This window comes from Dermacentor andersoni, chromosome 9, assembly GCF_023375885.2.
Source record: "Dermacentor andersoni chromosome 9, qqDerAnde1_hic_scaffold, whole genome shotgun sequence".
Classification (NCBI taxonomy): Eukaryota; Metazoa; Arthropoda; class Arachnida; order Ixodida; family Ixodidae; genus Dermacentor; species Dermacentor andersoni.
Genome location: NC_092822.1, coordinates 96,906,441 through 96,930,394, shown reverse-complemented (window position 1 = coordinate 96,930,394; position 23,954 = coordinate 96,906,441). Strand labels below are relative to the sequence as shown.

At 48.6% G+C, this 23,954-nt stretch overlaps 1 protein-coding gene across 1 annotated transcript in view; it reads right to left on the bottom strand.

Moving 5' to 3' along the window:
- The window catches only part of LOC126528413 (uncharacterized), a 40,282-nt gene extending 17,136 nt beyond the window's left edge, over positions 1 to 23,146 (bottom strand). Inside the window, exons 1-3 of the mRNA XM_050176305.3 lie at positions 21,950 to 23,146; positions 8,258 to 8,302; positions 7,127 to 8,161 (exon numbers count right to left, since the gene is read on the bottom strand). Coding sequence (XP_050032262.2) covers positions 7,127 to 8,161; positions 8,258 to 8,265 — 1,043 coding nt within the window. The 5' untranslated portion in view covers positions 8,266 to 8,302; positions 21,950 to 23,146. The remainder of the gene's footprint in view (positions 1 to 7,126; positions 8,162 to 8,257; positions 8,303 to 21,949) is intronic.
- Positions 23,147 to 23,954: the final 808 nt, after the last annotated feature.

Below are 23,954 nucleotides of genomic sequence, written 5' to 3'. Positions count from 1 at the left end.
CCAATAAAGGGGGGGGGGGGGACACAGGAGCAAACATTGTCAACAGGTTTGGACAAATTTGTTCTGCAAAAGAAAAAAAAAAGCCGGAAGCGATTAACATATCGAATCAATATGCGTATAGATATTTACCGACCCCGTATTGCAAGGAACGGCCACCTTCCAGAAAGGCTAGGGCTGCTCGGTTGCTCAAACGCAACCGAGTTTTGAGGCGCGTTCGTATCGGAACGGCTACAGTTGACCCCCTTTGAGATTCACATGCTGTCTACCTATACTAGCGCTGGCAACCGCTTTGTTCCTTGCAGAATTACTCCATCAAACAATGAACGCTAACTGAATGTTCTCACTGCAAGAAATTCACGCCATCAAGAGTCTCTAAAGAAAGCGAACAGCTCTCCATAGAAGCGTTAGGCGATATGGCTCTACATTGACAACCATCTCCGACGGTTTCCGCAGAATTTTTTTCTTCTCTTCGCATTTCTTGCGTGTCCCACTGAAGAATAAGTTTTCGGTTGTGTTGTAGTAACATGCGGCCAAACGTAGCGTTTCGGTGACGAATATCTGGACTGTGGTGCCTGTCTCAGTGTAATCTGCATTGGCCTCTGGCCACGGCCGAAGCACTTGCGGGCTTCAAGTCCAAAATTGCAACGTGTGCGCCACGTCAAACGCTGGAACGTTTATTCGTGGATATCAATCAGTGAAACCCTTGATAACGTTTGCCACTTAATTTGCGGTAGCTTCGATTGCGAATATCATACTAACGAAAAAAAACATATAAACCTTTACTTAATCTGCTACTGTACCATCTTTGTTATTTTTCACGCAGTATCATTTCTGCTTCAACTTATCTTCATGCCTGAGGCACACGCGCTCAAAAGGAGATAGAGAGAGAGGGAAGGAAACATTTGGCTCGGCAAGAATTCTTCGTAAAGGGAACGGCGCTTCGCAGCAGTTCACGGGAGGTAGTTCTTTATCATCATTTTGCGTCTAGTTTCGTGCCTTTCCCTATGGAAGTGCTTCTTAGAAGGAGGCTTCCCAGGCCTGCAACATCATAATAGATACACATTCAAAATTTCTACTTTTGTGACGCAAGCACCATTGGTTCTCACCAAACTCGGTCTGCACAGACATATCGAACGCTTGCAATCGAAGCAAGGCGCCGATGCACCTTAAAGTAACCGATTTTACGCGCCCCAGGCTTCACTTCATAATCCCGAAGCCGCACGCCAATAGCTATCGAATACTTCTGCGGTGGAGCAAAATCAATTGGCAAAGCAATACTTAAACACAGAGACGCTGTTTCTTTTTCCAGTTATCGGAACGCAGCATGCAACTGATAACGGCCATAACTGTTTTGCCACATCCGGTGTACCGCAAACTTCCTTCCTCGGAGCCCTCTTGTTTCTAATTTGCATTGTAAGAAAGAAAGAAAATCGTTATTCCCGCATAATGCAATACAATTTGATTGACAGTATCATCTGGATCCTTAGCCTATGTGGCTATTTTTGTATCCATACCGTAAAAATGATCGTAAATTGCAACCCAAAGGAAAAAGCAAAAGAAGGTTGTTTTACATACGTAATTTAAAAAGATGTTTTAATGATGTAACAGTATTTGGAAGTTTTCTTATGAAGCTGGGTATTTAATTCCAGGTTTTTGCACCGATAAATGATAGGGAACGTTGACCATACACATTATGAGTTTTTGGCAAGTTGAATGTATTATGTACAGCTTGTATAGCGTCCCATGTAGGCACGATAAATATTAATGAGAGATTTGGCTTGTTCGTGGTTAATATTATGTGGATTAGTATAGGTGTGTTATAGCCACGAGCTTCAATGAGTGCCATCATATTTAACTGTGCAAAAAGCTGTGCAGAGGGCTCGTCCTTTGTGGTCAATGCAATATTATTTTCACGGCACGTTTCTGAATTTTGATAAAAGAATCAATGTACGAGGCGTAGCTGAAACCCCAGGCTTCTATGTATGTTAAATGGGAATGAGAAATGCTGAAATAAATGAGTCGTAATGTTTGGGGATAGAAATGTCTGTATGCCTTTAACAAGGTATAGCGGCCAAAGACTATTTTTTTAGTTACTTGTTCAATATGTGGAGCCCAGTGTAGTGACGATCGAGTCAAGACTTATTCCTAGGTACTTATGTCTGCTAATTTGTTGGTAAAAAATGACGTACAGCGCGAAGGACAAGGACTGAGAACGACGACATACACTGCGCTGTCTCTCGCAGTCCTCGTCCTTCGCGCTGTACGTCATTTTTTATCGTGAATTACCGACTAGCCCAAGCAACTACCCCCATTTGTTGGATTTGTGTATCTCCGAAGTACAATTTGCACTTAGTAGAAGTAGTTTTGCGGTCAGAAGCAAATGCTATATGCTTGGTCCTTTTGGAGTCTAAAATAGGTTTGTTAGTTTAAAATCACGTTAAAGTCTTCTGCAGTTCACACTTTTAGCGAGTTCTTTTGCTTCCTGTAGCGACTGTCGTGCAATTATTAGAGCTGTGTCATCCGCGTATAAGATAAAATGAGGAAATCTGAGTGATCTAGGATAATCGTTAATGAATAGAGAGAAGAGTATTGGACCCAGTACTGATACTTGCGGAACGCCCGTTTTTACTGTCTTTGGTGAATATCCTTAGCCTCTAACTACTACATATTACTTACGATTTGCTTAATAGCTGCGAAAAAATCCAAGCGCTTGTCCTCTAAAATCACAATGTTCCAATATTCGTAATAGTATACTGTAATCTACCGACCGAACCACTTGTAACAGAGTAACCAGTTCAAAACCGTGCTGTGCGTTTGAAACTATGCGGTGGTTTTAGAGATAGCTTGTGGGGCGCTTTGCAATTAGTTTTTCGAAAAGCGTACTAATGCATGATACAATAGTCGATAGTTCGCGAAGTCATTTGGGTTGTCTGCTTTGTATATTGCTACTACTCTTCCGATATTAAGTTGGTCGACCTTCCTACCTGCATTACATCAACAATCAGGCAATTTGCCAATAACCTCTTCTACCGGTCCTCTACCGCGTAATAACTAACCCTCATGATTCTTCTAAATTTCGATCTTATCTTAAGAGCATTACTTCTTGGCGTCCAATCTGGTCCATGAAATTGAATGTTAACAAGTGCAGAATAATGAGGATTTCCCGAAGAACTGCTGACTGTACTATGCCTGCTTATTCCATTAATAACGTTAATTTGTCATATGTCAATACATATATATACCCAGGTGTACACATAGATAGCAATTTATCATGGAATACTCACATTAACTACGTCATTACCAATGCAAATCACACTCTTGGTTTTTTGTGTCGTAATTTTGCTTTGACTCCTGTTTCCTTAACACTTCTTTATAAAAATTTAATCAGGTCTAAACTCGAGTACGCTTCTTCAAACTGGGATCCTTACTCTTCTACACTTGTAAACGCACTGGAAGCCGTCAAAAATTGTTCAGCTCGGTTCATTGTTGCTAATTATTCTCGCAATGACAGTCTTACTTCAATAAAAATTGCTCTAGACCTTCCTAACCTATCTGTCAGAAGAAAGAAGGCTCGCTTATGGACCTTTCATAAGATCTTTACGAATCCTGAACTGAAATGCACATTGCTGTCGCCACCTTGTTACCTCTCATCCCGTGTCGACCATAACTTGGCCGCTCTGCCAGACCAACATGCATACACTTCCACTCCTACATGCCGAACACCTCATCCGAATGGGAAAACCTCCCGGCCTCCATCGCCAGCAACACTGAGCAAGCATCATTCAAGACTGCCATTTTGAACTTGTAACACCACTCCTCTCCGTAACACCGCAATGACATTGAGAGTATCTAAATAAAAAATAAATAAATAAATAAATAAATAAATAAATAAATAAATAAATAAATAAATAAATAAATGAGAATGGTTATTTGAAGCAAAAGTGCTTGCGCTTCTTTATCATCTGATCCATGCCACAGCCGTCTTGCAGAATTCGACCACCCTCGGGAGTCTCTATCGAGATTGACGAAGTTAGGCTGGGTGGTATGGGATCGACGCAGTACTTGCTTGAAATTATTGGTGTGACAGCGTTCGAGCAAGCCTGACTTTGACTTGCGGTTTGTCAGGCGCATTGGAAAGTGCATGCGCGCAGCTATTAGGAAATGGCTCAACTCGGGCTCGAAGCTATTTTGAAACCTCAGGATCGCTTTCCGGCAACAAAGAACGGAGCGTGACCACCATGATGTCAACCGTGCGGTCGTTTGACTACCTTGGCTGCGTCCAAGAAGACGTGCCACATTGGGCAGGGTTACTCGAGCGCAATCCACTTCCCTCATTTATGTACATGTCCGCTTGTTGTCAACTACGTGTGTCTCACTGACGCGCGTACGTCGTTTGCGTTTTAAATGCGAAGCACTTCTTGGAGAACGTTTGCCACTTTGACAGTATCTATCGATCTGTCTGTCTGTCTGTCTGTCTCTGTCTGTCTGTCTATCTGTCTAGCCGCCTACGTCATGGTGCTCTCATGGTTGTTTCGTTAACTTGGTAGGCTCCCCGCACACTGCTTCGCATAACATCAATTCCCATAGGGCTTGGGATCTGCCGGCTTTTTTTTTTTTCTAAGGGATCGTTTTTTTGTTTTTTTTTTGCCGGCTGACTATTGATGCAAAGTCTTCACTCGGCGCAGGACGCCCTCTCTACGACGGGACAATAATAATCTTTGTGCAGCTTATGTGATTAAGCGCGGTTTCAACTGTCGTGACTCTGTGCGCGTATTATGGCGTCCGCGTATTATCGTCATTCGCACGCCTATTCATCTCGTGTAAATGGATACGTTCGGACCTCATTATACGTGCGAGTGTGGAAGCTCAATATAGTGTGTGTCGCAACCTCTCCTCGCCTTTTGTCTCTGTGTGCTCCATTGTCTAGTACTATATGTACACTTAATTTACTCTATCATCTATCTCTCCTCTATTCTAGTCATCTTTCAACACAAACGCTTTTTTTCTAATTTACCAACGCGGTATCAATCGTCACTTACACGAAAAAAGACGACGAAGACAAGCGCTTGTCTTCGTCGTCCTTTTTGTCCCTCGTCTATGTATGCGCTGTAAGTGACGATTGATACCATGGAATATCAACTAGCCCGTACCCAAACCATGCTTCAGTATATTACCAATACGGCTGTGCACATGCCGCATCATGCCAAATTAATAAAATAAAAACGAAAATACCGGCTGCAGACTGCAGTTGCTGCGTCCACTTGAAAGTCACGTGCTATATAACACGGAGCACTGAAGAAATTGCCATAGACACGGACTCAAGAACCCAGCAATGGACATGTGATAAACTAGGGCCGAACTGCCGGAGTAGTCGCCGTTATGCGACCGTCGTAACCGTCGTCGTGCCTTTGTCGTCACACACACAACCCGATTCACAAAAGCGCGTTGGTCTACTTGGAAGCGTGTTGCAGAGCTTCGACCCATGCTAAATCGAGTAAGCTACAGCGGCAAAATGTTTCGAATAACATCGATTCCCACAGTGCGTGGGAACTACATAATACTATTTTTTTTAGTTTCTCACCACGAAGATAAAGAATCTCAACGTCGAGACGTTTATGTGTGAACATTACATATGTTAATCGTGCATTTTACAGCGTATTATTGTGTTCGTAATAATAAAAGAGAAATAATGGCGGAAACTACACCAGTTATATTTCTCATTTGTCCCTTTAAACATTGGTTAAAGCCTTCTTTATGGTGGCCTGAATTTAAAGGGCGCCTTTCACAGGGTTCGGTCACTGCGAACGGACAAGCGCGGTGGGTAGATCCCACTCTGGCCGATCACGCCTGCAACATATAAAATCAAACCGTTGCACGACGCGAAAAGAGCTGAAATTTGAAACGACAGCCTGCTTGTCCTTCCACTGAAGCAACCCCTGCTTTCTTCCGAATAATCTAAATCAGACGAACTGAGTGCAACGAGATCAATTACTGGCACGTGGCTGCTGCGGATTGTTCAATACAGAACGAAAAGGAGAAGGAGAGGTGGCGCTCGTAACGTGACGTCACGCGGATCCTCGGCTACAGAAAAAGAGAAAACAGGGAAGGAATGTCGCTGGAGGACACTAGTGGAGGCAGAGGGAGATAGCGCCTCCGTCGTCTTTGAAGGTCGCCTCCTGGCAGCCCGGAAACGCGACGTTTCAATTTGTACTCTCTCTTCTAGTGAGGAACTAACTTGAAAAAAAGAAATTGTTCTAAAACGCACCCTAGACGGCGCTTTGCAACTTTCAGTGTGCAGCCATAACTTCCGATGATGGGCCATTTAGCGTGACAGCGCGCGGATGATCAAAAATACAATAGACGCAGGCGGTGCGGTATGGGGGTACTCTTGCTATTACAGATGTAAAAAAAAGAACGTATTTAGACGGCCTTATACGCCAGATAAAATAATTGTACAAGTGATAGTAAATGCTAGTCAACAGCGCCAGATAAAATAATTGTACAAGTATATATATATATATATATATATATATATATATATTTCTTTTTTTTTTTGACCAATGCCACCCTTCCGGTTCTGCTTGCGGGCGCGCGGAGTTTCAACGAGCGCATCTGGCCATAATTTCAACCATTTTGCGCTGATTAGGCAATATTAATGCTTCGTGCGTACTACGCTAGCTTGGTGAGTCTTTCTTGCGCCAAGCTTCATTTTGACCGGGGTAGCGCAACATAGCACAACAAAGAAAGGAAGAGACAAACCGAGCCAGTCAGTCTTCTATCGGTGGGACGTTTTGTGAAGTGTTGTCACGGCATTTCTTAATGCTTTCTTGTAGCTATATATTTCGTGCAACTTGCCAACAAACCAGTTAGAAGCTAGCGCTCTGTTCTTTTATGTGCCCGGCTCGGCTTTTTTCTTCCTTTCTATGTTGCGCTCTACCAGTTCTAGAATTCATTTTGACGCCTTTTTCGTCGTCTCTCTTGCACTAGACGGCCTCAGATCGCATCGGTTTGACAAAAGTGGTCAGAAAGTGGCAGCTGGGTAGCCGAATCAATCTGAAATCGCCGAAGTAAGACCTTGTCAATCCTAGCCACCCTAACCGCGTCTTCAGGTGGCTAGAAGCGTTACCTGCACAGTGCGAGCCAGAAGAGGGCCAGCGCCAGGAACAGTCCCGCCGGGGACGCCGCCTGGAGCAGGCGGCGCCAGGGCGGCGCCGGAAGCAGCAGCAGCGCCGCCGCGCGCGACGCCGCCGAGGTGACGACGAGCGCCGTGACGGCGGTGGCCCACGCTGTGCCGAGCATGGGCTTCGCGCCGCCACCGCCGCCGCCGCACATGGTGCCGGCGCCCACGAGACCGGCCAGGGCGACGACGCCGAACGCCAGGCCGAACGCGTAGCCCGGCACCGGAACCGGATCGCGGGGTTCCCAGAGGAAGCGCGTTTCCTCCCTCCAGGCAGAAGAAGGCGGCGACAGCGACGCGTTCCTGCGGTCGCCGCCGCCGTTCCGACGCTGCCCCTTGCGGAACTTGCGGCGCGGCGGCTTGCTAGCCCTCGTGACGTCGGCGGGCAGCTGCGGCGTCGTTCTCACTGGGACAGTCGTACCTTCCGTCGCTGATTCGGTCGTCTCCGTGGTTAGCTCTTTGGGGCGCTGCGAGCTCCTGGGCGATTCCTTTGCCGGAACCTCCCCTAGCTGCACCGAAGATCCGCTGATTTCACTCGCGTTCCCGCCGGAGAGAACCAAGCTAGAATCGTTCCTCACCACGGGGCGGTTCGAACTGGACGAAGGAGCGGCACTGACTCCTTCGTGAGCGGCGGAGATGACGGTCGTCGAAAAGTAATCCTTCGAATGTTGAAGCTCGCTCGTAGTGGTGATGACGTACGTTGTCGTTTCCGCGGAAACCGACGTCCCGTTGTCGACGGTCAAAGCACAACCGGCGAAAGCACAGCTGGCGTTCGCGACCTTCTGTTCCCTTGCGGGAGGAGTCCGAGTACTGCTCGTGGGAGAAGGGGGAGGAGGCTCGCCGCTGGCGCTAAACTTGGCTTGCAAGAGTAGCATGAGCATTAAACGAGCGAAACTTGACAACGCAGGGCGGCTTGGTTTTCTCGTCGTCGCAGCACCGAATGCCCACGCCGGAGCCGCATACGGGCCCCCGGAGGGCACGTACCTTCGTAAGGAGAGAAGAGAAAACAAGTAGATTAATAAGTTTTCAATTTAGACAGTGCTGGTGGTCACTTATGAACCTGTGAGGGCTAGTACTTACGAATTCATCACGTAGAGGAGGTCCTGCTTGCCCGGTATTCGAAACCTGTTGGAAAGCAAACGATCAGGAATGTCAGGGCGTTTTGACGCTACAAATTTTTCTAACGCTCGAACTTGTGTATAGAAAATTTTAACTTCCAGTGATGGTGAAAAGTTTTTAAATGAAAGAAAAAGAACGGATCCCTGAGAAACAACCGACGACAGACTAAGAAGAATAGCTGAATATATTTTAAACACTTTAAACATAACGCAGTTTTGATTACTGTCAAATATAGATTTCGCTTTTATTTTATCGCGATTATAATTATATGGACACTCCAGGCGAATTTTTGCCGTCGCCGTCGCCGTGATGTTTACATAAAGTCCAAGGGTAATAACACCGTCACCGTGCGTCGTATGGTGTATGTGCGAGTGAAAGTACGCGAGGGAAGCCGACGAATGCGGCTCAGTCTGGCGAAGGAACAAAGGCTGAGTGCAAGCGTGCCGTCTTCCGTCGCACGAAAGGCCATGAAGGGCTGGGAGGGAGGGAGGGGGATGGGGGTGGCGCGAAACTGCGACTTTACTTCTTTTTTGAAACACAGTGACTGCCATTGATCAAACGTCTAGAATGGTCTGCAGAGAAAACGCTACCTTTCACATGCCAATTCTGTGACGCAACCGGTTGTCGTACCGTCACGCCAGCTGTTACGAAACCCGGGCGAATGATATTGTTGCGCAGTCGAATGTGCCGAGGTGCACAGACGTTATTAGGCGCAGAAGACGATGTGACTCCGGCATAAACGTTACGCTCGAACTGATGCCAAACCATGTTGCCTTTTCAGCAGTACGCCTTCTCCCTGTATACGCCTTGCAAATACGCGCATTTGTACAACCTTGTTGCACTCGAACAGCAGTAGGCCTTCTCCCTGTATACATCCTGCAAATACGCGTATTGACAAGATGATGTTATCGTACCCTCACACGCATGCTGTGGACGACGAGCAACACGACTCTGAAAAATAGAGGAAAAAGCGCGCAACGCTCTATTGTTTCAGAGGGAGCACTTGACTTCGAAGCAGTGATGTTTTCCTTCTCCATTCTTACCCCTCGCTTTCGCTTCTGACGTCTGATCTGTTCTCCTGCAGAGCGTGCTCCGCCGCAATATTAGTGTTATTGAGGAGAAACCTGCTTGCCCGGAATGGTCAGCTTGAGCGACGATGGCGGCAAGGAAGAGTAACATCGGTCCTCTTAGACGTACAGATTTAAATACACTGAGTGAGAATCGACTAGTAAGAACGATAGAAGGTGGGGACGAACGCTATAGTGGGCATCATGAATGAAACCTCAGAATGCAAAACGAAGAGATGCTCCCTTGTCATACGGGAATGCGACACCCTCGATGTGTATTAAAAGGGTCGCAGTGTTACGTAGTGCGCCTCTATGTGCGCTTCCTCCTCCGCTCCGTGAAAGGTTGCGACATTCTTTGAAGCCGACAATATCCCCTCTAGACCAATTATCCCGGCGCACTCCACCATCTTAGCGCACAGTTCAGGCTGGCAGCTCTGTCTGCGCGCTTGTTGCAGGCGTCAGCTGAAAACTCCGTGCACAATTCCCGGTTACGGGGATCCACCGTGCCCAAATTACTTCAGGAGATGCCTGACAGATGTTCACATTTTTCAGAGAGGAAGAGCGAAAGAGCGAAAGAGAGAGAGAGAAATAAAATGCGCTTTTAATATCGCGCCAGATAAAAGGAGACCAGTGGCAGCCTGCGAAGTGACCGCGTGTATGCGACGCTGGCGACGTAGCTTTATTATATTTGGCATTTATTGTAGCCTGGCGCGGTGTTCCAAAGAACGTTCGAAGCATGCAAACATTGCACGCATTTTTGTTTGTACGTGCACGCACGTGCGTGCATAGGTTTATGTTCGCGCACGTGTAGGTGCTGGTACAGCATGCACATAGCTGAGCGATTGAAACGCGATTGTCGGAGCGCGTGGCTGCCTGACACTTTTTGGGCCACAGGTGTGCGCAGCGGACACCGAGCTGATGCATTCTTATATCGTGTGAAAGCGAGACTGTTTGCCATGAATTGCAACACGCATTCGGCCCCTCGGCGATCATCCAGAGCTACCGAACACTAAATAAAGAGGAATCGGTCAGCTGGAGACAAATCCAAACCCCAATTCGCACATCCTCAGTAAAATAGATACTGCGGCACACCCTGCTCGCTGCCCACGGTGCCCAGCTAAAGCCACGTCTTACCACGTGGGCATGTCAGGCCATCAGTGGTGTACACCCCCCTCCCCCATACAACACCCTACAGGGGAGCGATGGGAGGAGCTGCTGGCCAGCTAGAGCCTGGACGATCAGCTGAGTCTGAATGACTGGGCCCACAGAGCGGGAGGCGCAAGGAGATCCCTAGGCTGAGGGCCGCCCTCCGCAAGTCAAAAACATCCAACCACCCGAAGTCTCTCCGTAGCAATTATACCGCCAATAAATAAGTTTTCACCACCACAACCACCACCAAGAGTTAACCGGCATTGCAATTAAAGCGCAGGCCACCGTGGGGTACGAGTGTCGCGTTTGAATCGCTGAGCACTGTACACGCACTCGCGTGTGTTTGTTGTGTTTGCATTTGTACGATTGCACGTGGAGGCAGGTGTGTACTTTTGTGCATGCACGAATGCGCATAAGTTCGTGTGTGACCAACTGAGCGTGTGCTTTTACGTGCGCGCGTGTTTGCGTTGGCCTGCCGGCCCACGCGTGCGAACATTCAAGTTCGCATACAAGAATGCACAGCTCCCCGTTTTTCGTATTTGCAGGCTCACTTCGACAAGTTTCGCAGAGCTAGCTCAACACCAGGAAGTCGTCCATGGAAAGAGTTACACGAGGTACTGCGTAGCATAAGCAAGAGAGGGCTGTGCAACAACGGCACCGTTCCCTCACTGGTGGTGATTGACAAGCACACACATAACATCCCATGGCGAGCAGTAACGTCAATGTTCTACGAAGGCTCGCAACATTACACGTACAAGAGCTTTAAGCTAACCCACCTCCTGTTGGAGCATACGACCTAGATTCTGACCAAAATTCCCGCGCGCAATTTAGCGAATTAAAGGCTGGCAGATGTCCCAAAGAGTACGCGCACCTCCAAGACATCCAAAACAGCGCCAATTTGATGGTTGAAGGGCTACTGACGTTTACAAAAGCAAAGCTTTGCCGAAGTTAGATTTCAAAAAAGGAAATTCAATGTACTGAAGCATGCAGTACATTTGCGTTGTCTTTACGTTTCTGCTAGCACACGTCGTTTTCGAATTAAATGCAGGAAGTTAACAGCTGCAGTCTTCGACGTACAATGCTGCGCGACCTCATGTGGGGCATGCATTTAGCAAATAGAGGGAGCGTGTCCGCTCGCACGCTGGATGATGAAATGAGCAGTTGAAAAATACGAAAATGCATTACCATAACAAAATTTGTACTGGTACAACTAAGCTCCAATAACACTGCATTGGCCAATCCCATAAAGGGAAAACTTCGCACTAAAGCTTACATGTGATCTTCAGTCGCAGTACACAATCAGCGCGCGCCATTGGTTTTGGCGAAATGAACGAGGCGTTGCAGAAATATTTTCTGACAATATGGCGCCTTGGAGAAAGTGCCTTCGAATTGTAATGCGTTAGGCTGTAAAGCAGGCTGCGCTTTCATGTGGTAGCTACTCACAAAAGTTGCATAGTGCATTTAAACTTTTCTGCTTTCAAAAACCTCGATTCAAAGGTACGCGCCAGGCGTGGGTAACGCATCCGTATTGCATGCGAGCGTACTGATATTTATGCGCTGCGAAAATTTACGCAAATTTCTGGTCACATCAGAGACATTCTGTGTTCGTTCTTTCTTGGCCTCATCAAACTGTGTAATATAATGTTTATTTCCACTACGTCGTACACGAAGGTTGGCGCCCAGTGTAAAAGCTGTCGCAATGATAGCTTCGTACCCTGCGCGACGGACAAAGCTGACGTCATATCAGCCATCTGCACAATTAGCAACACGAGAATGCTAATTAGTGGAGTGATTAGCATTAATTTCACAAAGAATACAAATAAAAACGCCCTTACAATTCATCTTGTGCGCGTTGACAGTGTGTGAATTTTTTTCCCTTCTCTCCGCCCAGTTAAATGCGTCATTCAGTTTCTATATTTAAAATTCTATATTTCGAATTCAAGAAGAGTACCCGCCATAAGAACAGGGTCCTTAAGTTTCCCTGCTCATTATGGTTTTGACAAACGTAGAAAAGCGTCTCTCTCTTTCTCTCTGTGTGTGTGTGTGTGTGTGTGTGACAACGAAAGTGGTCAGCAATTTAATATTTAAAAATAAATAAATAAATAAATAAATAAATAAATAAGCGCCTCTCGCATGGCAACCGCTGCAACGGCGGCGGACGAACCAAAGTGAGCAACGCGCATAAAGAGGTCTGCTCTCGCACAAGGAAGGGCCCGCGGGTGGACGAAAATATAGTCCCACAAGGTACTGACGAAGGTTTGCGCTGGTCGTCTTCCCCGATTCGCTATTCAGGGCAAACCGAATCATCCTCACGTTAAGCGAATATTTCCGCCGCATCCTATCCGAATGTAGGGCGCGCTGATGTACGCAGACCGAAGTGGCCTGCGGCTTTCCTGGCACGCTTCTAGGCGCTGAGGAGAAAACCACGTCAGCCGTATCGATTAGCTTCGCTAATGAAGACTCCTGTTGCCGCCAGGAGACCGCAACGCCGCCAAAACAGCGCCCCCGAGACGGCATTGGTGGGCGGCCGAGGACTACCGCGTCTTTGTGTGTGTGTGGGTGTGCGCGCGCACACACACATTGATGATCGCTCGCTCTTTTTCTACTCCAGCACCCGGGCAGCCTGATCCTGCAATGCCTGCGCGACTAACGCGTATTCCGAAACACCACCGCCGCCTTGGGACGGCAATACAGCGAGTTCGCGTGAATAAATGATATCATTTGCGTACACTCGTTATAACGAGGGTAAGCAGAAACCACGCGCGAATAGCTAGCAGTGCGGTGGCGTCGACGTTGTCGTGACTGGGTGCACGTTTTGACGCGGTCGATGCAGTAAGCAGGCGCGCGGTTGCTGCTCCAGCGCGCTTCTCTTCGAGACTACAAAAAACAACAGACCGAACAAACACGAAAACAAAAACAAAACAAACGACAAAACAAGCAAAAGCAAATTAAGCGAACAACTAAACGTAGCAAGAAATCAAACATTGCTGGTTTATTGCGGAGCAGTGAAGTGGAGCCCAGAATCTTAATCACAGGTTCGAAGTTTACGTCGTAAGCATATTCATAACTGTGGCTGTTACTCGCTTCAAGGTTATGATTGTGCAACTTAAGTTCCTGATGTTTTTCTTCACTACACGAGAGACTATATAACGTCACCGGTTGCCGCTGTATGATCGTCTCTCTTCCTCTCGTCTTACGCTCTCTTGCATTTTTGTATCTCCGTAGGGCCTTTTGCACCTGCAGAGCAGCCGAACATGTCAACCTCCGGATAACCTGAACACGCTGCGTTTCGTGGTAGACTGCATTTTATTGTACTGTTTATTGTAACAACGTCTGCTTCGCAGCTACCAGTGATACCGTGCTGTTGCTTAATAAAGGCGCGGTTCCGCCCGAAAGGCGAAGCACTTATTGCGACAGCAAATTAGTAGATAGATACACGAGGTAAGGACAGTAGTTTTCTCGGCCGTATGAACTTGTAGAACATCTTGAAGGTGCTGCGCAAGACTACAAAGGCAGAAGGCAGGAAACGCACAGAACAGCGCTGACCTCATAACTAACTTCTTTGCAAGGCAAACTTGTAAACATTCGCTTACTAACTAAATTAACAATGATATAATGTGCAAGCGCGACTGAACGAGGACGTAGAAAGAAACAGACACACACTGTGTGCGCCTTAGTTAAGTCGCGCTTACACATTTTATCATGGATTCAAACGAACTAGACCGCCAATGTGCTTTAACTAAATTAACCAGCACGCTGTCACGCACGCACAGGTAAACACGACCACATCTCGCTCGAGGAGCGCGGAAACTCGCTGTCAAAATACTGGAGTGAGGAATCGCGGCAGGAGCAGCGATTGAATTGACCGTCGTGTATCTCTAGCTTCGACGCCAACGCAACGTCGAAACCACAGCGCATGCGAAGCTACCGGCACGACGCGCTCTCTGCAAACATCGCAGATCACTTTGAAGATTAGACCCGCGCGGGCAGGCACTTTGGCCACGTCGCAGATCGCTTTCGAGACACGGCGACCGCACGGTCGCGACGTGAGCAGCAGCCGCCGTAGAAGAATGCCTTCCCCTCCCTCGCCTCACCAGCGTGACTCGCACGCGCACGCGAGATTAAGCCGCGCTCGCCGAATCACCCTCGCAAGTTTTTACTCGCACGTACAGCATACGGCGCGCGGCGATGATTTTATTGCCCTTGCACTTTATACGGAACCTCACGGCGTCGACGACGGCGACGGCAGGAATGCGCCTGAAGTGTTCATTGAAAAGCGACCATAACATTTCCCCACCCAGCCCCGCTATAATCCTCTTAGAGCGAATGTGGCTTATTCTAATAAATAAATAAATAAATAAATAAATAAATAAATAAATAAATAAATAAATAAATAAATAAATAAATAAATCTGTCTTTCGTTCACGCTTTCTTTGTCACCTTCGTCGCTTTATGGGTATAAATTGAAACACGACGCTAGAAGTTCATTATAGGATTTTACCACTTCATAGATCCGCAGCTTTGACAGAGGTGCCTCGAACCCATTAATTTTGAAAATAAGCCACGAAAGGCTCCGTCGTTCTACAATACATCCAGTCTGAGGCTGTCCAATGGTTCTGAAGCCCCAAGAAAGCTAGCAGTAGTCCAACGGAGGGCACGGTTAGTAAAGCATCGTAGCTTCAGAATGGTGTGAACTGGTTACCAATCCGTAATATTTTACCTTGAAGAGAAGCGTGCCTACCTACGAAGGCACAACAAAGCTGGTGGTGCCCCGTGTTACGCGATGGCGACGGCGTCACGTCGTCCAAATGGGAGGCTGCCCTAAGCAGCCCCGATTTCGAAGCACAGCTGTGGGCCGTGCATCGGGCCCGCGACGTAGCAGAGAGGCTCGGCCTTCCTGTACCGAAGTGGGAACGTCTCGCTACCTGCTGACGCGCGTTCCGAAGGACTAGAATAAAGTTTTACCATACCATACCATACCGTGCCATACGACGAGGAAAGCCCCTCACGGGGAAGTTACAGGCAGACGGAAGAAGAATGTAGTCTGAGAAGGCTTGGCAGACTAATAGATAAGCTGTTAGACCAGGAGAAAAAGATGCAGAGGCTAAGGTATAAACGTACCGAATCACAGTATAGGTGTCGGTATTGAACTATATTGGTGAGCGTGTGGATAAAAGGACAGGCACACAGACAGACTACTAGATAGATAGATAGATAGATAGATAGATAGATAGATAGATAGATAGATAGATAGATAGATAGATAGATAGATAGATAGATAGATAGATAGATAGATAGATAGATAGATAGATAGATAGATAGATAGATAGATAGATAGATAGATAGATAGATAGATAGATAGATAGATAGATAGATAGATAGATAGATAGATAGATAGATAGATAGATAGATAGATAGATAGATAGATAGATAGATAGATAGATAGATAGATAGATAGATAGATAGATAGATAGATAGATAGATTAGATAGATAGATAGATAGATAGATAGATAGATAGATAGATAGATAGATAGATAGATAGATAGATAGATAGATAGATAGATAGATAGATAGATAGATAGATAGATAGATAGATAGATAGATAGATAGATAGATAGATAGATAGATAGATAGATCACACTCGCTTAACGAACGGCCTGGAGCGAGGAGTAGTCCTTCAAAAGGAATCCACGAACTAGTTTTCGGATAGCCTCGCACACAATAGGCAAACGCTCAGCGCGGTCTCCGTAGACGTGAAGGCCAAGAGAACGGTACCGCGGAGGCTTTAACATTGCCGAGTCTCCCAGTAGCCCCGCAGGGCTCGCACGCGCGCGAATGTGCCCGTACCATCAGCTCGACGGTGTGCATAAGGTGCGTGAATATTTCATCCGCGAACGCCTGCATCGCGCACCTCTTCGCGCGGTCTGCCGAGCGTAACAGATCCGAGTAAGCGAGCGAGCGAGCTGCTGCCCGGGAAGGAGAAATCCGTGAGATTATGGTCGGGGCCAATTTTTTTCCGGGGGGACGCTGCTCTCCTTCCGGGCTCTTGAATTATTGAGGCACCCGTTCTTCTCCTTACCTCCTTAAAGTTTAAGGTCTCTGCGAATGGACGTTGGCGCACTGGCTGCGGAGGAGATCAAAGCTGGCGCGCGCGCCCCGTGCGACTCCGGCAGCGCATCGCCGGGAGCAACCGGACTCTGTGTCCCTGCCTTCTTTGGAGTTTCTCCTTTCATCAAACTTCGGAGGGCGCGCTCACGTATATAAGCATATAAGACTGCATTATCCCCAGACCGGGACAGCGAGCGAGATGTTAAATGTATGGTTTTGCAAGATGAGGTTGAACTAAAAAAAAAAAAAAAATAGACAGACAGAGAGAACAGTACTTGCGAGGCTTAGCCCATGTTTCTATCCTTCGAACGCAACTGTTCGTGCACTTCTTTAAAGTACATGCGCTTGTCTGGCTTCTCCATCGTGCTACGAGTGGTCTTACGACAACGCTTCTGAACCGCGCGCCTGGCACTCGAATATGGTTTCTTTTTTTTTTTCTTCTTTCGTTCTTCTTGAGGCTCGTCTTGTTTCGAGGACCGGGTTAAACGTAATTTCCGGGGATAAAAGAGCGCGGGTTATTATCCCGTATCGACGCGTACAAACAACGCGTTGGCTCACGTTAGTTGGAGTCGTGCGTCAGTGTGTAGCTTAAAAAAAACTCAAACTGTACTCGCCTTTTCGAGACTGTTGTGCGAGTCCTAAACTAGAAAATGTCAGACGAGCTGGGGTTAACAGGACGTCGTCATATTTGCAGACTACTACGTCCCAATCCTTCGGGGCGTAATACACCCGGATGCTTCACAAGGCACGTCCTTGTGTTGACGCTTTACGACCACGACAGGACTGTCCCCAAAGTTTCATCGAAACCCTACATCAGCGAGTCTCCCTTCTCTTCGCCCAAGCCGAGTGCCCTTCGCCCCCTTTCTAACGTATAAAAAAACGCACTGGCGCAATTCCTATTGTTAACCCGCGCATCGCACTCGATAGCTGCGCAATATTTTCAATGACGTCAGTTGTAGAGCCGGTGAATTCTCTTCCGACAGGCCCCCGTGCCATCCCGAATGCAAAGCAGCGCGAAGCGTTTCAACTCACGCGCTAGCGGCCTAAGCGTATTCCGGGCTCGCCCGCCGTATACTACGCCTACTACGTGGCAGGCATTACGAGCAGGACTGCACCAGGCGTTATCCCACGCAAGCAACGGTCCGATGACCGCATTAAATAAATAAATAAATAAATAAATAAATAAATAAATAAATAAATAAATAAATACTCCCTTTTCGAAACCTATAGTTCCAGTGCCTTTTACATCCGACATTTCCGCGAAAGCGACTCTCGCGAGAGGCGGCCATCGCAATTTTATCTCGCTATTTGGGCGACACTCGTGCGAATAGCCTCCGATACGGGGTCAACAACGCCGTCGACACGGGGCTGGCTGCACGCGTGTTACTCTACCGTCCGGAATCTGATTCTGTCCTCCTTCTATCGCTGTTCGATTCTTCTTTCCATTCCCCCTTTCCCTCTCCCCCAGTGTAGGGTAGCAAACCGGACGTTCGTCTGCTTGACCTGCCTGCCTTTACTCGCTCTGCTTTCTCTCTCTCTCTCTCTCTCGGAAAGAGTACTCGTCGCCCGCTGTTTTTTTACCGCTAGTCAATCGAGCGGCGTCCTCCTCGGCGCAGCCAGCTGTGGGTTGGTTCTTCAACGAACGATGCATCACTCTGTTCGCGTCTCTGCCCAAGTCGCCTTGACATGAGCCGGTGCGTTTGATTCCAGCTCGATCTCCTCACCGCGCACCTCCTGCATGCAGTGATAATTGATCGGCGCACAACAGCGGCGACTAATCTCAGCAAGTTGAACAGCGTCCAACGAGCGACCGCGACTCGATGTGCAACAAACCGGCGCGAGTTGGCACTGCATGGCACCAAGAAAAAGAAGAAAGAAAGAAAGAAGGAAAGAAAGAAAGAACTAAAATTTGGCTTTTACCTAAAAAAAATGATATTTTTTAAAGAAAACATTTCAAAATAAACGTTACAAAATGTTCTCCAGGACGTTGAATAAGCGGCACAGATATCTGGCGAGAATCAGACCCCGTACAATCCCAATACCCTTCACACCACAGCTAATAATTTATTATAGAGGACTCAATGAAACCACAATCTCATACGAGGAACGCCGCAGAGGTAGGGCTGTATCTAAGTGTACGGGCGGATGTATGTATGTATGTATGTATGTATGTATGTATGTATGTATGTATGTATGTATGTATGTATGTATGTATGTATGTATGTATGTATGTATGTATGTATGTATGTATGTGTATGTATGTATGTCTGTATGTATGTATGTATGTATGTATGTATGTATGTATGTATGTATGTATGTATGTATGTATGTATGTATGTATGTATGTATGTATGTATGTATGTATGTATGTATGTATGTATTGTCCCCGTGGAAATGCGGCACCGCCACCGGGGTCAAGCCGGTGACCTGGAGCTCAGCAGCGCAACGCGATGCTGCCACTAAGCTACCATGGTGGACTACATGACCACTAGAACTCGGAACAAGGCAGCAGCCGGTAATCAAACCAGAGACACGCTATTGCAAGTAAATGCGTCCAACTTTAAGCGGATTCAATAGGAGTAAGGCAAACCGCGGCGATATCCTTATCTTTATTTGTTTTTCCTCGCGACGATGTCGCTGTTAGCCCTTTGAAAGAAACGTGTGAAGGAAATGCGATATAGAAACCTGCGAAAGACCTGCGCCTAACTCTCCAAGTGCGCACAGCGACACCCGAAGGATCGTAACCTGTCGACGTTGAGAGCTCTCCCCCGAGACACGCTGTCTGGGGAATCGCAGACACATTGCATCGCTACTTTTTTCAAGCCGCAAGTGTATGTGCATACAGTGACAGAGCAGAATGGATGGTGCACGTCCTGTTTGTACTTCAGCGACAGAATCACTTCGGCCACTGTCTGCGGTCTCTGGTTGGCAGTGGCGCTCATAAGCCTAAAACCAGCTAATTGGCTGAGAGACGGGGCGAGGGTGACAGATTTCGCGTGAAGGGAGTTTTGTTTCCTACCCAGTATGCGAAGGAATGGTCGCGAGGCCAACGAATCAGCTTATATAGCCGTCTGAATAGTGCCCCGGTAGATGCGCCGGTGAGCGGCTCTATTCTCCAAGAAGTGCGCAGTTTAGCGACAAACGGTGCCTAAATATCCCCGTTGCCACAAACAACTGCCTTCATTTTCGTCTCTTTCCTTGCCTGCGTTATGTCGCGCCCTATACGTTTACCTACAAGCCTAGGTGAGAAAGCGAAATCCGTGAAAATAAAAATGAATTGCAGTGTGCGGTATGAATGGATACCTTTGAATCGAGGGCTCGTACGGATGAGAAGAGCAGCGATTTTAGGCGAGGCACGTCGAAAGAACCGATGCACTGCACGCGTGAGTATGGAATCGAGCACGTGCAGAGGTTAGGCGTCTCTGCAGACTCCCATACAAATGAAGTTGCCTGTGACGTGGCGATCCCCGCTGACAGCGTTACCACGTCCGGAAAAGAAGTGCCGCCTACGTGATTGTGGAAGAGTGATACAAATTATCCCGTTTTGGCGCCTTCGGGAAGCAAACGTGTCGGTTGAAGAAATTTTCGCTCTGGCCCGCGGATCTAATCCGACTGACATTCCGCTAAACGTCCTAGTCAGTGGAATTTGTTCGGCACGTGGACTGTCCCCCACAGAGTATACTTGCGTAGACTTACATAAATCAGTGAACACACGCGCACAGCTGACGATTCCTCTCCATACTGTTCGCATGAACACTATCGCGAGCTTTATCCCGTGGATCTCGTGTGAAGTAGCCAACGTGTCTTTCAAAACGAACAACGCATCGTCCCGGGCGGCGAGACATCGGGCCTGCGCCCGTCCAATAAACACGGCCGCATCCGAACCTAACCGAGGCAACCCGAGGGCGTCCGAATCCTAACGTCAGGTCTCCCTTGTGCCGGATGTCCGCATAGCATCATAAGCATGCAAGTCAAACAAGACCCCCCCCCCCCCCCCCCCCCCACAACCACCAAGCACAGACACACAAAGGCCGAACGCAAGTGCTAATGTGTGTCTTCCGCATAGCACTGCACCTAACAACCTCATACCAACTTGGCCAACAACAGGTTCTCATTTGCGAGGCAAACGTCATGCCATCATTTTCGGCGAATGTGCACCGACGCGAATCATCGGTGGTCTCGCTGGCGACAAAGCAAAACTACGTGCTCAACAGAGCGTCGCACACTACCAGTGATGCTCGAAAGCAGAAGAACGTGAACCACCGACGAACGGCGCATTTACCGCAAGGACGAGTGGAGTCGAGCCAGCAGTTAACCGTCAACGAAACGGAGCCGTCAAGCGCAGACGTCGCGGACGTTAGCCGCTTTCTCGCTGATTACGAAGGAATCAATTTCTCCCGATCACGTCGGTTGCCAACCACGTCACACAAGTCGCCAATTTCGCAATCTTGCATCTACCCCCATCGCCGCAAAGTGTAAAGCGAAGAAAAAAAGAAGCCGGCCATCGAAACTATTTTATTGTGCTTTGTTTTTTCGCTATATCGACTTGGCCTTCGTCGCGGCCTTCGCAACAGGCTCGCTCTCTGATGAACGCGACGGCGGCACTGATTCTGACACTGGGTCACGCCTGGTTCTTCCACGACGTGCCACCGAAGCCCCGTATTGACGCGAGCGTGAGAGATCGCTGCAGGGTCGGAAGCGATCTAGGCAGCGTTGGCACGAAACTACATTTGCTAGTGCGTGACGAACGTTACTGCGCAGCGAAGTAGCCGGGAGGATTGATGGGTCCTGCTCGTTCACTTGACTCTCGGTTCATGCTACCACCTCAACATAAATGGGACACAACTAGAAGACACAGTAAGAAGTAGTTTGCAGTGTCTGCACCTTCATTTTTATTTTTGTCCTGTTTAAACTGCGCTGGCAAAAACGTGAATCAAGAATCTAGTGGCCAACCAGCCGGTTCAACAGCATTGCATACTGTTTACCCTTCTAGCCCTTTCCCGCATCGGCGAATGAACACGATTCTGACTCGCGAGAGTCGCCTCGGGCACAGTTCCCACCTACCGAACTCTTTCTTTTCGCGCTACCTGCGCATACCTTAACGACGAGCGACATTTCGGCTCTGCGAAGGGTTTCTGTAAAGAACACAGCGCAGCGAGGAGACACGCGCGTTACGAGAAACGCGAGCCGATTCCGCCTCGGAGTCGCGACAGCTTTCGCGTTGGGCTACGCACGATCCGCGATTGCTGCGCATTGGGTGCCACGGGCGCACCGGAACACGAGCACGCGCTGTCCGCAGCATCGACCGGCCGTCTTCGAATCGCTCACCTGCGCCGTCTTCGGCAGCGGCGTCGGTGGTGGTGCAGGCGGGGCTACGGCCAGCCCCGATCCCTCGCTGCAGCGGGCTTCGCGCGGTGCGGCATCCGCTCTTCGATTGGGCGCCACGCGCCGAGAGGGAGCGGGCCGGCGGCGGCGCCGACGTCGCGAGCGCCGCGTCTCGAGCGCTGTGGCACCGAAACGGGCGCCCGAGCGCCGAGCCGCGGGCCCGGGTTCGCTGGCGGGCAGTGCGATTGCGAAAACGGAGCGAAACGTGGGCCTATCCATCCACATGTGGAGAGTTCTAGCAGGAGGGTCGCGCCTCGCTCGTGCGGCGTGGCCACGGGATTGAAGAAAGAACGAGAGAATGAAGCCAAGAAAGAAAGAAAGAAAGAAAGAAAAAGAAAGAAAGAAAGAAGGACAATAAAGAAGGAAGGAAAGAAAGAAATCAAAGAGATCACTGGCACTGTGGGAATCAACGTTATGCAAAGCACTTTGCTGGTGGCTGGCTAGACAGAATTGCTTGGGATTACGCGAAGCGTTTCCAGGTGGACCTACGCGTATACGAAGACGCACAGCTATGTGTGACACAAGAGCGCATGTGAGTGACGAAAACAGCAAGACGACGGTGACGACGATGGTGTGACGCCAACGACCTGATTGCTACTCTGGCTGTTCGACGCGAGGTTAAGACATGTCAGTTGCTACATAGGTACCGGACGCGGGGTAAGCGAGACATATACAGATTGTGACGCCACCAGTGACTAAGTGTTATACAATCGTACTTGCCTATGGCTATATTATGTGGCGTATGTTAAAGCGACCACGGCATTTCTACTCTGGCGATGAAACGTTAAAACTCGTTCTGCCGGGGCCGATCAGGAAGTTGGTAGAACGTCGCACAGTTTCTACGTAACGATATCTGCTAGGCAGAAAGTACAGCGGAATGTGGCCCGATCCCGGTGATGGGGGCGGGGCACTTTAACGCAGAATCTCACATGTGCGACCTGTCCCGAGGAGAGAACACGTGGCACGCGAGGCACGCGCCAAACGTCTGAAAGATTGAGCAGGCTTTTCCATGGGAGGAGCGGTCCCGACCGGAATCGGCAACTCGGTGAACTTGGGACACCACCCCCGGTCTGGCGTTCGTGAAGAACGTCGAGGGAGCCGAGTGGTAGCGACCATTACGTGCTCGAGACCCGCTTCGACGTCGCCCGAAGTGAATCCAGAAAGTTCATCGTCACACACTTGGACCTTTTTCTTAAGCTCCGCGGCAACGAAAGCGCACCCGTCCCCAAAGACTTGGAAGACTGGTGCGAGCGAATCAAGAGTGACACCGAGTCGTCCACTAAGAAGATCGTCAGTGACCTAGAGGTGGAGGAGATGGACAGCAGGCTAGCCCATCTGACCGAGGCCAAGCATGCGATGCTCTTCCGATGGAAGGGACAAAGGTTCAACCGAAGATTGATGAAAAAGATCTCCTAGCTCGACAAGGTCATCGAAGATCACTGTCAGACTCTCGGCAAGTAGCAATGGGACGAGGTCAGTGACTCGATCGATGGGCTTATGCGTCACGGCAAGTCCTGGGGCATGCTCAATCATCTCCTCAACGAGGGCAGCACCAGATTCAGTCAGATACACACGCTCGCCAGAGTCCTGCACGAAGCTACCAGGTCCTGTTCCATGGACGAGCTGGTTTCCAAGCTCATAGAGAAGTAGCTGTCCGTAAAGCACGGAGACGAGGAAGTCTGGTTTCCCGTACCTCAGCACAGCCCGTCCGGAGTTGGACGAATACTTCACCGTGGGGGAAACCAGACAAGCCATTTTTACGCTCAACGGCAAGTCTGCGCCAGGTGCCGACAGCATCATTCACGAAATGCTGCGGAACCTTGACGACCGTTCGACTGAATGAGTCATAGAGAAGATCAACGAGACGTAGAAAAACGGCAGTGTCCCAGAGAAATGGAAGACTGCCAACATCATCCTGATCCCCAAACCCGGCAAGGCCCCGAACGTG